At 38.9% G+C, this 16,195-nt stretch overlaps 2 protein-coding genes across 7 annotated transcripts in view; one reads left to right on the top strand and one right to left on the bottom strand.

Moving 5' to 3' along the window:
* Positions 1-1,996, bottom strand: part of pvalb6 (parvalbumin 6) — a 65,631-nt gene extending 63,635 nt beyond the window's left edge. Inside the window, exons 1-2 of one of the 3 annotated variants that reach the window (XM_053675302.1) lie at positions 1,843-1,996; positions 1,010-1,073 (exon numbers count right to left, since the gene is read on the bottom strand). The gene's annotated coding sequence lies outside the window, so the exon portion shown is untranslated. Of the gene's footprint in view, positions 1-1,009; positions 1,470-1,842 lie in introns of those variants that run through there. The other 2 variants (XM_017457028.2, XM_047149376.2) reach the window with 2 other exon arrangements.
* csf2rb (colony stimulating factor 2 receptor subunit beta) lies at positions 652-14,567 on the top strand. Of its 4 annotated transcripts, none has more exons than XM_017456985.3 (14): positions 652-803; positions 4,116-4,274; positions 4,757-4,862; positions 4,981-5,144; positions 5,369-5,520; positions 6,083-6,230; positions 7,353-7,476; positions 7,574-7,725; positions 8,855-8,988; positions 9,306-9,471; positions 11,427-11,520; positions 11,609-11,681; positions 12,363-12,460; positions 13,093-14,567. In XM_017456985.3, exons 1-14 carry the CDS (start codon positions 797-799, stop codon positions 13,694-13,696), a joined length of 2,181 nt encoding a protein of 726 aa, XP_017312474.1. In that variant the 5' UTR covers positions 652-796; the 3' UTR covers positions 13,697-14,567. The 4 variants fall into 4 exon arrangements, with proteins under 4 accessions (XP_017312474.1, XP_017312467.1, XP_017312489.1 ...); XM_017456978.3 differs by having other exon boundaries at positions 7,350-7,476; XM_017457000.3 differs by lacking the exon at positions 652-803 and adding an exon at positions 2,016-2,223 and having other exon boundaries at positions 7,350-7,476.
* The last annotated feature ends 1,628 nt before the right edge of the window (positions 14,568-16,195 follow it).

The raw sequence follows: 16,195 nt of genomic DNA, 5'->3' as shown, positions 1-16,195 counted from the left end.
AGGATTAGAAAATCAATGCTAAAAACATACTAAAGATAGCATCAGTAATAATTTCACTCAGGTTTGTTGACGGTGGAGCGGTAGGGAGTTTTGTGTTGCAGGGTGCCATCATGCCTGTGTTATATTCTCCCATTCCCTTTTAGTTATGCTGTCAGAACTAAACCGGCTGCACTGTGATCTCAGCATACACCATTTGAAACCACTGTATGATATAAATGTTTTCTCTCTGTCTGCATGTGACGGGATGCCAGATCCGGACACATTTCTACACCTGTGGCTCCACTGACCCTCCGGACCTGCCTCATTCATCCTGACAATCTCCTTCTCCTTGGATCTTTCTGCACTTTTACTGTTACTCGTTTTCTGTAGCTGTGTATGGTTCCACATGGATACCCTAAAGATTGCACCTCTGAAAAACAGGTTATGGCCAAATCTCACCCTTTCTTCAGTGGCTAATGTCATCTGGACCCTGTTGACTTGTACCTAAGAACTGCTTTCATAATCATTCGACATTCAGTTCCTGATTATTCATATTTGCTGATGATGCACTGTGACAACTTGGCCAGGCGATGAGAAAAAAAAAAATGTTGACCACGACACAAAAAAAAAAAAAAAAAGAGGAAGAGAGTTTTTTTGGTAAAGAGAAAACTCTAATGTTCATTAGTAATAAGCACGTACACCCTCATCACACTCTCGAAAAAGCACATGCACTCAAGGAACGCTCTACAATTAATCCAGTTCACATACACTTATTGACAGATTTTTTGAGTCTCAGTTAAATGGATTAACAGAGTTTATGAAAGGTAAGTGCTGTTTATCATCTTCACTATCTTTTTTTTTTTTTTTTTTTTTTAAACTTTATAGTCTGTTAAAATGCCTAATCAGCAAATTAGGTAAATCTCTCAAGAAAACTGTAACACAATATTAGTATGGAAATTATGGATCTTGACCAAGGTTTTTATAGTCGGGTTACTTGCATCCAAATCACAGTTACTGTAAATGCACTTACATATATATGGTTCAAACAGAATCAGCTGTCACAGCTTCCGCTTTGCCTCCTCGCTTCTCTATATCTAATTCAAAGACAGGAATGGATATAAACACGTAATGTGCTTTCTCACAAAAGTAAACAAATGAATAAATCATGTCCAATGGAATTTAAAGTGTGATTTTTAAGGGATCAGCTGTATAATTCAATTCAGTTGTATTTGTATAGCGCTTTTAACAATAGGCATTGTCATAAACAGCTTTACAGAAATACAGAAATTCAGGATATACATTTTAAATTGATCAATTGATCCCTAATGTGCAAGCCATCCTCATCTGGGTGACAGCAGAAAGTGCGATTATAAATAATTCCTTTCTAGAACTGTGTAGAACATGTTGTACTATTTATCCAGCTTGTATACATATTTATTATAATCTCAACCATTCTTTAAGATCTCAAAGACCTTAACTTTCTCACCTCTGCATCGACTGAATGTTTTATGTTTTTAAAAAAGGTTTCTGAGAGTATGAATTCAAGGCTTCTTAGGCTATTGTACTTTGTTACTTCATATGGGGAGTGGGGGAAAGGAAATTGGTTTACTAGCCCCCATTTTTTTTCTCAGTATGAAGAAAGCTTGTGTTTTAGTAGCTGACGGGAAAAGACGTGAAGAAAGTGGACTAGTGCGTCAAGGTGCTTCCCCTTTTATAGTGTTCACGCTTCATACCCATTCATCTCCATACTGCTAAAAATACACTCACAGCTCACAACTACACAACGAAAAGTGTATGATACCGAAGCACCCCTACTAAAAGGGTCATTCACCATGTTCTTTGCTTCGCTCACTTTGTTCTTACTTTTTTCTTCTCAATTTCTCACACTTTCTTTTTCCGTCTCTGTTCTTCTCACCCATGGCTAGACTCAGAAAGGGGAAATCCTCTGACCTCCTCCTATTCCAGGAAGTCGCAAGACTGTTGTGTACGTCCCATCAGGAAATCTGATGCTTTTAGAATCAAATAGACTTTATAGAATTGTTTTTGGAATGTATTTAGCACAGTAGGTCGCGCTTTAATAACAACCGAAGACCAAGAAACAGGTCGTCACGTGACGGCGAATGGCGTGAAGCACGCGCTGGATTTCCCGTTAGTGCCACTATGGGACACACAGCTCACACACGAAGGAAGGAGGGATGTTTACTGAACGCTTGGTGTATGGATCCATGAGATAAGAAACCCTTGGTATTAATTTCATTCATTTTAAGGTACATGTTGTTGTTTCCTTATGAAAATTGACTAGAACTGTGGTTTAGTGACTTCTTGGTAAAAGGTGCAGTCGAGTTAGGCGTTAGAGTTAGGGTTAGGGTACTGCAGTGATGGTGATTGTGGTGACTGTTGTATTATTATATCGTGAAACTATAATAACAACACGGTTTTACTATGATGCTTTATGTTAACGATAGTAAACCATAATACTCTCACAGCTGTTTATGCCGTCTGTGTTTGGTACATATTTAACTAGATAATTCTGGATGAATTTAGTATATTAGTATTATATCATGTTCCATATTAGTATATAAATGGTCATTACATGATCATGTTCTTTGTATCTGCTTTACAGCACTGTTAATTACTGAAATAAGTAAATGTCAATTTTTGTTTCATTTTAAATATATATTTTTTTCTTAAAAAGTCAGATAAAAAAATGATTGCAGATCTCAGCGAATCTATATTTTATGAGTCTAAGATCAGGATCAACATAAATTGTCATAATATGACATTAGACAATTTCCTTTACAGTTTCTTCCTTCAGAATTTTTATGTCATCCATTGTGGTGCAGTTTAAGGTATCTTACAGTGGGAAGGATAGGGGGCACATGGATTTGAACCAGGGTGCACATACTATATACTATACACATCCCTCCCCATATGCATGGCTCAATGGTAGCGTATTTGACTGCAGATCAAGAGGTCCCTGGTTCAAATCTCTAGATAGCTTTAAGTGCATACTATAATAAGTAAATATAATTAAAACTGATGGGAATCAATTCAGTAGAAATGTTCAATGAAACTGGAAAAAAAATAAAACTGATGAGAATAACCTAAAAGAAACTATTGGCATAGTATCTGAGATGAGAATTACTATATCCCAGTTCAGAGTATGTTGAAATAAGTATCCCAAAGGTACCAGGATAATCTTCCAAATGTGCATCCTTGGTCATTTTATCAGCTATATTGCCCACAACTCCTTGTGCATGGGAGGAGGAACATTGCGAATGTTTGCTTTGCCAAATTCAAGAATGCATGTTAGAGAGGTGTAAATGATATGTGAAAAAAAGAATAATAAGTCAAGGGAATGATAAATTAAATTATATAAGGTATAATGATTGAAGAAAAGCTGAACTGCAACAAGGAGTTTGTGACTGTGTTCTCTTCCGGGCAACGACATTCTCTTCCGTTAGACGACATGTTAGATTGTCCCAATACTTACATACTCTTACTACACACTTAATATGACATAATATAAGTCAGTTGGGATGCAGGTATTATTGCTACAGATCATAGCATTATGGACAAATGCCACTATGTCTGCCAGGCTGTAATATGATCCTAAATTTCCCCTTGGGGATCAATGAAGCACATATATCTATCGATCATATATAACCTCGACATACCATGGGCTTTGTGAGGATTATACAGTAGTTATACTAATTACAAATTTAGCTATACTACTATCAGTTTTACGACAGTATAGAAGAGTAAGTAATCATGAGGCAAAGACAAAAAATATATATTTTCATAAGGACTGTTGTAGGGGATAATGTGAATGAAATATGGCTTCCTCATAGAAACTTCTTGTTTTATCTGTATCTCCTTCCATTCCAGGTCATATAATATTGTATGATGTTGCTGTTGCAATTATTTTTAGCAGATGTGTGTGTGTATATGTATGTGTATGTGTGTGTGTATGTGTGTGTGTGTGTGTGTGTGTTTGTGTGTGTGTTAAATCAACTAAAGGAATAACAATAATATGTGTATGCAGTATATGTCTTTAGAAATTGTCCACTTCTTTGTTGCTACTCTGAACATTTTAGTCTTTACAAATGTAACTGTATGTTGAATATCTCTCACAGGTTCTCACACAGGCCGTAACATTTTGAAATTCTGGCCTCTGTGGTGTCCCACTCCGAATACAATGTTCCCCCTGAGGACACTGCTTATTGCAGCACTGCCTCTGCTGGTCCTGAGCTCCAATCCTGAGCAGTGCTCTTTGCAATTCTCTACTCCTCCCAGTAAGTGGAAGAAAACACACCTACTTTCAATAGGTTTTCTTGACACAATTCTTCCCAACCCTACAGTACATCATATGGTTAAGGGTCCAATTTCACGGTCTAGGATGATGTTTAATATACACTCACTGGCCACATTAACAGGAACAGCGGTACCCATGCTTATTCATGCGAAATGTGTCACCAGTGCAATACATAATATAATGTATGTTAAATGTTATTATGGACATGATAATGCATTATAACGGGCTCATTAATGTAAACCTGTGATTTGTAAATGATCTGTCTGGGCTGCTGATATAGAAAATGAATACACACCATCTGAACAATTAGAAACAAGAATTCATCAGAGCTATGGCATAATAGTTTTGAATTGATATACTGTATAGAGTATAACTGTTTTTCAACCAAAAAAGGTCACACATGTTCATAGCTCTCTTTCTGGCGGATGATCTTATCATATATGACCCTCTGGCCTTCTTTAGATTATCCTATGCTGGCATCGCTGCAGTGCTATAATGACTTCACCACTCAGATACGCTGCACCTGGGAGGAGAAGCCACACACACACTTACACATACCATTCACCAGGTAAGGAACAAAAATATGTCTGTTAAAATGATTACAATAAAAAGAGAGAAGCAAACAAAGGAAATCTACACTTTTAAGCCTAATTTCTTTGTGTGTGTGTGTGTGTCTCTATCTGTAGGGGAAATCCGTGTGTCCCTGATGGTCCTGGTGAGCTTCAGTCTAGTGGAAAGCTGACCCGGAGTTGTGTTTATAAAAATGAAGTGTTTAGCTTTGGCGGTCATGTCTTCTCCTTCAACACATCCTGCCCTTCTAAAGTGACAACTTTTAATATAGCTGCAAAAGGTGAGAAAATGAAATGTATGCGTGCGTGTGTGTGCGCTTATCTATTGAAACCATTCAATTTAAACGCGAAACCCATAACTGTCAGCTGAACACTTCCTGTTAACCAAAGTACATGTACTACTGAAAAAATAATTTTTTATAAAAATGAAAAAGAGGATTTTATATATATGTGTGTGTGTGTGTATGTGTGTGTGTGTGTGTGTGTGTGTGTGCATACTCTATAGGCAAGCTCCTGCCCCCGACTAATTTTTCAGAGAAAAAAGAGAATGATGGCAATCGACTGCTGAGCTGGAGCAGCCCGTATCCTCCCTTATCCCCTCTCACACTAAATCTTACCTACCAGCTCAAGTACAGAAAACATGAAAATGAGTGGATTGTGAGTACACACACACACACACACACACACACACACACACACACACACGCACTCCTCACACTTTATTAAGTAGCCCAAACCCTAATCTAATGCAGTGTGAAGTGGCTTCACTAAGAACGTATGAGGGTCAGTTAGGATAGAGTAAGATACATACTTAAATTAAACCTGAGAGAAATTCAGCACTACATTGACCTACACTGTCATATATGCAGACATAATAATCCAATTCTCTTTTAACACTATCACTCACAAACACACAAAGCAGAAAGAAGAACCCTCTAGGCTTTGGTTGCTCTCTCTCTCTCTCTCTCTCTCGCTCGTCTTGCCCTGTATTACACCACATCTCCTTCTGCAACATCGCTAGAGAATACACACACAATATGACATGTCATTATCTACTGTTCTGAAGAAATAGCAGCATAGCAACCTCAAAACCCATTAAGATTCTCATGCAAGATAATGCAACACACCAGAATAACCAGATAAAGATCTGTGGTAGAGATGTGACAGTGCATCTGTTCGCGTTGGAGATCTAATCCTTCTCGCTCTTGTCTGCATATAGGTGGTAGATGATCTCAAAATTCCAATGTTTGTGATCAAGAGGCAGGCACTCTTACCGGGCTACTCGTATGAGGCCAAGGTGCGAGTGCGAGGTGCTGTAGGCCTGTGGAGTGACTGGAGCCCCAAAGTGGTCTGGATGACCGAGGAAGGTACTTCTGGAATTTAACAAATTCACAAACATATAATCATATAATGAACAGCTTTAAGGTATACTTGAACAACAAACTGTAAACTATTAATACATTTTCTTGCCCATTATGTTGGCAAAAACCATGTTTCCTGATTTTTTTCCTGAGTTATATTTTGGACTACATTTTGGTCAAATGTGTCAAAACATATGAACAAAACCAAGATTGTGATAAACAGTAACAGTTACTAAGTTATCTGGCTAGCTTAACACACAAGCTATGTGAAAAGTGTGAAAATAAACAGATTTCATATCGATGTGCTTGGGTTAAAGTCAGCAACCTTATTCTGTGAGATCATTAACTGGCAGAAATCCAAGAACTGTTAACCACTAAGAAAGTTAAAAAAAAAAAAAAATTCAAAAAGTTCAAGGGTTCTTTAAGCTTCAGAGTCTGACTAAAAATGTGAAACCACCACTTTACATCATTGCTCATATTGTAAACTAATCGGAAAGTTTCAGTTTATGAAACCATTATTCTGGTGCAGAGGTGTCTCGGTTGTTAAGGCTCTGCATTACTGAACAGAAGGCTCTGGGTTACTGAACCAGGGTGCCCTATCTTTAGGTGACCTAAAGGCGTTCTGACCCGGACTTCCTAACAAGCAAGGATATGCAAAGAAATGAATTTCACAGTGCTGTAATGTACACCAATCAGCCATAACATTAAAAACCCCTGACTTTTAGAAGGTATCAACCACTGCAAACCAGGAACCACCACAAGTCCTGGGGTCTGGAGATGCGCTGACCCAGTCATCTAGCCATCACAACTTTTCAGTCAATCCGATCCTTACGCTTGCACATTTTTCCTGCTTCCAACACATCACCTTCGAGAACTGACTGTTCACTTGCTGTCTAATAAATCCCACTCCTTACAGGTGCCATTGTAACTAGATAATCAATGATAATCAGTTCACCTGTCAGTGGTTTTAATGTTATGGCTGATCGGTGTAATGTGACAAATAAAGGCTTCTTCCTTAGAGAAGAACTCATTTTTAATCTTACTAATTCATTCACGCTTAATCTCCCTTTTTCTTCTTTCTTCACTTTGCCCTTTCCTACTCCACTCTTTATTCATCCTGTCTAGCAGAAGGTGTCATTAACCTGCAGTGTGTAATTAAGGAAGGCGGGGTGATGTGTAGTTGGCAGGTGAAGAAACGGCAGGCCGTGTTCCTCTCGTATCACCTGTGTGGCCACATCAATGGAACAGGATTGTGAGTATTGTTTATCTGCTCACACATCAAAATAATTTTAGGCCTCATGTAAACATACATTTTAAGACCTTTCTCTGTTATTTATTGGTCATTTCAGGAAATGTAACCACTGTGACAGTCACACTGAGCATCCTCACTCGGGAACCTTTCTAGAATTTGCATGTTCACTGGATAGCTCGCAACCTGAACTGCTGAGCATGGAGATTAGAAGCTTACGACAGGCCAAGATGTTTAGTAACCCTGAAAACAGTGAGTGTCCTCAGCAATCCGATTAAACATTGAATTTCTGATCCAGTGTAGAGATAAATGTCACCACCAAATGATTTTCCAATTGTTTATGTTTTGATCGCTGCTCATGGTAAAGGGACTGTGTCCAAGGATAAGCCAAATCTAATCCTGAAACTTATATGAATTATAATGTCTTTGAAAAACAACATCATGTCAGGAAAAACAACATAATGGTCACAAAAAAACAAGAAAATTCACAGGAACACACTGCAAATAAAAGTGTGACTTCTATATTTTCTAATCCGTCAAGTACAATGAGAAAATGCTATTTCGGATATATATAATACATTCCAAACACCCCTCCATCCAGATTGACTTCACGACATTATTTAAATCTGTACAAAGGTATTTGTCTGTTTATTAGACCCATAGAGCTTTCTATTTCTAAACTTTGAACTGCCAGAACATGTCCAAGTTTACATTAAATTTAGGCTGACTTGTTTTTGAGTTACTGTGGTTTGGATTACACCCACTGTGTGGGTGAAACCAGACAAATCTTCTAATAACTATAAGAAGTCAGTTATAAATTGCGTACATATGAGGTTGTGGTTCCTACCACTGTAATTAAATAAAAAATAATAATAATTATGGACCCCTTGGCTATGCTCAACAAACCTACTTTGGTGTAGAGATCCAGTGATAAGAAGTCTTAAGGCTTGTGTACTGTCCCCTGATGTACATGAAGATATCCTTCATCCTTTTTACTCAAGCCCAGCACTTTATTGTCTAAAGCAAAGCTTTATGCTTTCCCTCAGCACATGAAGGTGCAGTGCTAAACTTAAAAATGAAAACTACACCATAGTGTGACATTATAGGTTTACTGCATTTACTTTGCTCAGGGATGAATCTAGACTGTAAATGTATTCATTCATTCACTGATTCATATTCCAAAGGCATGTGCCCAGGGAGGAAACCCATGGGGACATAGGGAGAACATGCTAAACTCTGCACAGACAGTAACCAAGTTCATGAATGAATCAGGGACCTTGATGCTACCCACTGTGCTGCTCTACATCCTGTAGATGTAATCTAAAATGTAAACCTGTTAGATTGTAGGATTTGATGCTCATATCGTTCTTCTAACTCACAGTTAAGCCACCATGTCCATCCGAATTCTGGGCACATAAGAAGGATGATGTTTGGAAGCTGAGATGGACCCGACCTAGTGTTAATGGAAAGCTCACGCTCTGCTATCAGGTGTACCTCGAAAGCAATGACACAAAGGTGGGATGCATGTCTGTCTGTCTGCATATGTAGATCTGTTTGTTGTTGAATCTGTTTTCTGTCATTGTCTCTGTCTTTTGAACACAGGGAACAAATTATAGTTACTTACAGGTCCACTGTAAGATATTCCCATTTCATGCCATTATTGTCATTAAAACGAGTTAAACATTATATGAGCCGGAATGTCCCTAAATCGAACGCAAACCTAAATGCAAAACCTTTAACTAAATCGAAATATCAACCCTAAAGTCGGTATTGATATCTTCAGTGTCACTCTTTTGGCAGTCCTCTCACTGTCTCTCATTCTCATGCTTTAGAATAAGGTGGACTTCAAGGTCTCTGAAGCAGATCTCAGTGCAGATGTTCCCTCCAACCTGTGGCCCTCTACAGGCTACATGGCTAGGGTGAGAGCACTTCCTTGCAACAACTTTGCTGGACTACCATCTGACTGGTCTGATCCCATATTCTTCACCACTGATCCAGGTAACTCTGACCTCTGACCTCTAATTTTGCAGGGGGGTGGGATCCAAAAATTACAAATGACATGATCCTAAAGCTGTATAAAGTATAAAAAAAAAAATTAGGCAGTTATAAAGACAGATGCAGGGGATACATGTTACTAGTGTATATTTCATGTTCAGAATTTTTATATATTTTTATATTTTATATATTTTTATATTTACACACAGTGCATCTAGAAAGTATTCACAGCACTTCACTTTTTCCACATTTTGTTATGTTACAGTCTTATTCCAAACTGGATTAAATTCATTATTTTCCTCAAAATTCTACAAACAATACCCCATAATGACAACGTGAAAGATGTTTGTATGAAATCTTCACAAATTTATTAACAATAAAAAACAAAAAAAGCACATGTACATAAGTATTCACAGCCTTTGCCATGACACTCAAAATTGAGCTCAGGTGCCTCCTGTTTCCACTGATCATCCTTGAGATGTTTCTACAACTTAATTGGAGTCCACCTGTGGTAAATTCAGTTGATTGGACATTATTTGGAAAAGCACACGCCTGTCTATATAAGGTCCCACAGTTAACAATGCATGTCAGAGTACAAACCAAGCCATGAAGTCCAAGACCTCTGAGACAGGATTGTATCGAGGCACAGATCTGGGGAAGGGTACAGAAACATTCCTGCAGCATTGAAGGTCCCAATGAGCACAGTGACCTCCATCATCCGTAAATGGAAGAAGTTTGGAACCACCAGGACTCTTCCTAGAGCTGGCCGCCCGGCCAAACTGAGCAATCGGGGGAGAAGGGCCTTAGTCAGGGAGGTGACCAAAAACCCAATGGTCATGCTGACAGAGCTCCAGCGTGTCTCTGTGGAGAGAGGAGAAACTTCCCGAAGATAACCATCTCTGCAGCACTCCACCAATCAGGCCTGTATGGTAGAGTGTCCAGACAGAAGCCACTCCTCAGTAAAACGCACATGACAGCCCACCTGGAGTTTGCCAAAAGGCACCTGAAGGACTCTCAGACCATGAGAAACACAATTCTCTGGTCTGATGGCCTGAATGGCAAGCTTCATGTCTGGAGGAAACCAGGCACCACTCATCACCTGGCCAATACCATCCCTACAGTGAAGCATGGTGGTGTCAGCATCATGCTGTGGGGATGTTTTTCAGCAGCAGGAACTGGGAGACTAGTCAGGATCGAGGCAAAGATGAATGCAGCAATGTACAGAGACATCCTTGATGAAAACCTGCTCCAGAGCGCTCTGGACCTCAAACTGGGGCGATATTCATCTTCCAACAGAACAACGACCCTAAGCACACAGCCACGATAACAAAGGAGTGGCTACAGGACAACTCCTTGAGTGGCCCAGACTTGAACCCTATTGAACATCTCTGGAGAGATCTGAAAATGGCTGTGCACCGACGCTCCCCATCCAACCTGATGGAACTTGAGAGGTCCTGAAAAGAAGAATGAGAGAAACTGCGCAAAAATAGGTGTGCCAAGCTTGTAGCATCATACTCAAAAAGACTTGAGGCTGTAATTGGTGCCAAAGGTGCTTCAACAAAGTATTGAGCAAAGGCTGTGAATACTTATGTACATGTGTTTTTTTGTTTGTTTGTTTTTTTTAAAATAAATTTGCAAAGATTTCAAACTAACTTATTTCACGTTGTCATTATGGGGTATTGTTTTTAGAATTTTGAGGAAAATAATGAATTTAATCCATTTTGGAATAAGGCTGTAACATAACAAAATGTGGAAAAAGTGAAGCGCTGTGAATACTTTCCGGATGCACTGTATATATCTTTGAGTGTAATATTGGAACATCCATGAAACTGAGCACAGCAGATGTCTTGTAGCTATTTTAATTGATTTTATTCTTTTTTGTCATAAGGATGGGCATACTTTTGCACTTGACTTATGTGTATGTGTGTGTGTGTGTGTGTGTGTGTGTGTGTGTGTAGCTCCCTGGACCAACACCATAATTTACGTCTTGATAGCTGTGTTAGTGGCCGTGCTTTTCATCATCTTGTATAATGCCCTTCCAGCCTGCCACAGGTAAATCATTCAGTAAAACTGCCAACTAAACCTAAATCACTCATGACCTGCATGATATAAAATGTGTGTGTGTTCATTTGTTTGATAGGAGATTGGTACTGTGGAATGTATCCATTCCCTCTCCCATTAACAGCAAAGTCCTGGGGGAAATGAGCAGTAAGGTGAGCAGCATTATCCCTCTCAGCATGGCTTCCTTCTATAAAAACTATAAATGACAATATTTATGCTTTTACTGTTTGGATTTGTGAGTAAAACAGTATGTAAGTAAAGAATAAAACATGACAGACTGTGCTGTTATAGGAAAATAATCAACATTGGGGTGGTATGACTCAACATGAATATGACTCAACATGAAGCAGAGTTACGGTTATTATCCCGAAGTTGATTATTATCCAGTACTGCAAGTCCCAAAGTGTTTTCTTCCTTTTTATCACATGATTGCAATTTCTTCATTTATCAAAGAATGACACGTTTTGTTTTTTTTTTTAACAAATGCTAAGGAGCATCCACGAAACGCATACATTTCCTGTTATCACTTATACTATAGCAGCTATAAACAGTTGTTCCTTCATCACCCTCTGTGTTTTCTCTTTTAGAGTTAATTAGACAAAAACAAAAACGCAGCTTGTCATGTTTCCATCAGAATGAAAAGCCTTTCTTCCTTAAGACATGTAACAAAACATGAACTTCTCCCTCGGTTTTCCCTCTGACTGTTACAAAATAAATAATGTGTTTGTCCTAGTTCTGATTATTTAACCCCACCGCACCCCCTACCCACCCAACCCTAAATTAGGTTATTTACCTAATAACCTAATAGCCTAATAACCTTGTGTCTCTCACAGAAATGTTTTGCTGGCGAGGCCAATCCATACACTGACAGTGAGAAAACCTGTGTGTTCATCATACAGACCTCGGATAACCCTATCATCTGTAAGGGCAGGTAAGAGAACTTTTCTTACATCAATTTTCGGTTTTTGGGTTCTTTTCTGGAGTAACTTACAAGTGAGGAAAATCAACACTATAGCACACTTTTTAACCAAAAAAATAAATTAACATAATTTCCCAATTACCTCTACTGCAGGGGTGTCCAATCTCATCCGGAAAGGGTCAGTGTGGGTGCAGGTTTTCATTCCAACCAAGCAGAAGCCACACCTAATGAAAACCAAGATCAACTGATTAAACAGGTGGAGTCGAGTGTGGCTCCTGTTTGATTTTAATGAAAACCTGCACCCACACCGGCCCTTTGTGGATAGGATTGGACACACCTGATCTAATGTAGTTATTCATCAACTGCTGCTTGAATTTTGCATTGGGGCTATGAGGATAATTTAGCTAAATTGGTGGAAATATATTCACCCAAAGCCTTTTACTTGTTACCAACTCCAGACACCAAACATTTTGATTGTGATAATGTTTATAAATAACATTTTTGGCCAAACTCTATTTTTAATGACCTTTCCCAAGGATAGTGGTCTCTGAATAGCATATGAAACCCAGGAAGAACACGAATGTATCTTAACAGAATGAGTGAGTTCACAGTATAACAATATTACCCTTTTGTGTTTGTTGCAGTATCTCTGAGTACCCACTCCTGACATGCAGCAATGACATGGATGTGGGCCTTGGCATGAGCGAATCAGGGTGGCCACAAGGGTCAAGCCACTCGTCTGTATTTTCAGAGGGGTGCAGAATGAAAGACAAATCTGGCATAAGCTTCATCGGACCTTACATCCTCTGCCGTGAGGACTCTTCAGTGACAACTGAAACTTCTGACACATTCTTCTCTTCCCTCTTAACTTTCGATGATGATGAAAGATATGTTTCTGAGAGCCCCAAGGATTCTTTACCAATAAAAGGAGGCTATGTTATGTCCCCGCCCAAAAATACAACATCAGAATGCTCAACCCCAACTGAGAGAACAGAGAACAGAGAGCCCAGGAAGTCAGAGCTCCCTGACGATGATCCCCCGGCATACACCCCAAGCCCAACTGCGGGGTCCAGTGCCATGTTTTCTCACCCATCTGGATACTGCCTGATGCCCAACATGGAGACTGTTGCAGCATGGGTGTCTTCTTCTGTCCCACCACCAGAGGGCAACACAGAGAGAATGTTACATGAGATACAGGGGAATTTACCTGAGCGCAGCTATGTGACACTTTCTCAGCGTGGACTCTAATACATTCTGTTTCAGTCATAAGGCCATGAATTAATATATTGAGGCCAGAGGTTAATATTTTGGTGCAACAAATTTGGTGTCTTGCCCATGCATTGTGGAAACATTTTGAAACTATGACTTCATATATTGTGGGAACATCATACTCAATACATGGCCTATAGATAACAATTTGGCAGGAACAGCCAAAACAATTATTTGAAAATTCACTGAAGATGATGTGGACTAATGGTATATCTATAACGCAATGCCTGTGACTCCAGTAGAGAGTCAAGGAGAGGTTCCTGTCACCACAAAGCTCTAAATCAGTTGAATTCTGTGTGTCTCACTCATTTTAATTTAATAGCCGTCATGAGTTCAGTATTTTCTGCCCAAACAACTGATCTTGAGAAACTTAATTCATGGCCTTAATATAGTCCTTTGTGGCCAGTTCTTATAACAACTAACCACAATGTCACTTCTCTGTATACGGTTCTGTGTCTATGAATCCAAAGCTTATATTTGACTTAGAACTGTCTAAAAGCCCATTACTCTTTTCTCATTAAGTTAATGGGCTAATTCGTATACGGTAAAAGTGCAAGTAGTAGCTGTTTTTCTGTATCATACCATGTTGTCCAGCAGATGGCAGTGCTGGAGGACTTTATGAGACCGACATGTAACTTTTATTCTCTTTCTGTCTCTGCATTATGTTGCACACTGAGTTATGTGATTATTAAAACTGTAGACCCTGAGCTATATTTACGATATCTGTGACTATGAATGTAAGCTTTTATATAAAGAACTTTTATTTGAGGTTGTCCAAAGTGTGTTTTTGTACTTGTACAATGCTTAATGTGCAATTAATCCAATAAATGTATCAATTTATTAAATTAGATATTTACCAAATACTCCTGTTTTTTTTTTATTATGGAAATCGACACGCCTATATTATGCATACTGCATTAGTGTATCCGTAGAGAAAGCACTAACTACACATTCCACAGCAACTTCTTCTTTAAGATATGTGACAAGTTCTAAGTTTTCATATAATGTAATTTGGGGTTTAAAAACTTGAATAAAACAGTTTTATCACTGACGCCCATAATAAACATACCATTCACTTTAATAGGAATACCTGTACATCTGCATATTCATGCAGTTATCCAATCAGCCAATCATGTGACAGTAGCACAATGTATAAAATCATGCACATACAGGTACAAATGCCTTAGTTAATGTTTATTATTGTTCACATCAAAAATCAGGATGGGGGGGACACGTGATCTTGACTTTCACAGTGGCATGGTTGTTGGTGCCAGATGGGCTAGTTTGAGAATTTTGGAGAGTGCCTAGGTTATTTTTTATGCACAACAGACTCTAGAGTTTACACAGAATGGAGTGACAAACTGCAACAAAAAAAATTCAGCGAGTGGCAGTCATGTGGACAGAAAGATCTTTGTTGATGAAAAAGGTCCAAGGAGAATGCCCAGACTGATTTGAAATGATAGGAAGGCTACAGTAATTCAAATAGTCACTATTTACAACCATGGTGATCAATAAAGCATTTTAAAATGCACAACATATCAAACCTCGAGGAGGCCCTAATTGACTATTGATACTGCTGATAGCTAGAAACAGCTGTAGTTATCAACTACAAGGTATATGATGTGTGTGTTTGTGTGTGTGTGTGTGTGTGTGTGTGTGTGTGTGTGTGTGTGTGTGTGTGTGTGTGTGTGTGCACAAATTCTGCCAACATACTTCCAAAATCTAAAATACTTCCTGTTTTCACAAATCATTTCCTGCACTTTCTTTCAATAATTTCTCTCCATGTCACATTGCCCTCGCATACACGCATTAGACTCGCTCCCCATCATTAAGCCCTGACCAAGACCACATTCCAGACAAATTCTGATCTTCTGCCCAAAGCAGAGGCATTTCACAGCACGTCTTTAAGATCCATTGTTCAAAATGTGAGTGTGTGTGATTGTATGAGACAGAGAGAATGAGGAGAGCGAATGAAAAGAGGCAGAGGGAGAGAGAGAGAGAGAGAGAGAGAGAGAGAGAGAGAAGGGAATCCTCTATGGACAGTATGTCCCTTGTCTTTTGTTGTAAATAAACACAGGAAAGACACAGCCTTTAAAAGGTGCTTGGAAAAGATCAGTAAGACGCTTATGTAACCATGCAAGTCTGTGTGCAAGCTTTCGAAGGCCCTGTTGTGCCACAATACATGATTTAAACATACAGCAGCAGACCAACTACAAGCACAAACTATGCAATGTATACATTTGGCTTGGTGCAATATGTGCTACGCCAACCTTTTTAGGTTTTCAAGTGTTTATTATTGATACACAATAATCTTAGAACATCAGCACTGTCAGTGCAGATCTTCTCTGCAGGTGGTTTGTGGTGTGTAGAAAGTCTCAGGAAGTGAATGCAGACTTTAAATTTTTCACTTCATACCTTTTGCAGTAGCCCAAAAACTTTTTTACCCCATTATACTGAAACTGTTTTACTCACCTATTA

The sequence above is a fragment of the Ictalurus punctatus genome, chromosome 2, assembly GCF_001660625.3.
Source record: "Ictalurus punctatus breed USDA103 chromosome 2, Coco_2.0, whole genome shotgun sequence".
NCBI classification, from domain to species: domain Eukaryota; kingdom Metazoa; phylum Chordata; class Actinopteri; order Siluriformes; family Ictaluridae; genus Ictalurus; species Ictalurus punctatus.
This window is presented reverse-complemented; position numbering and strand designations above follow the sequence as displayed.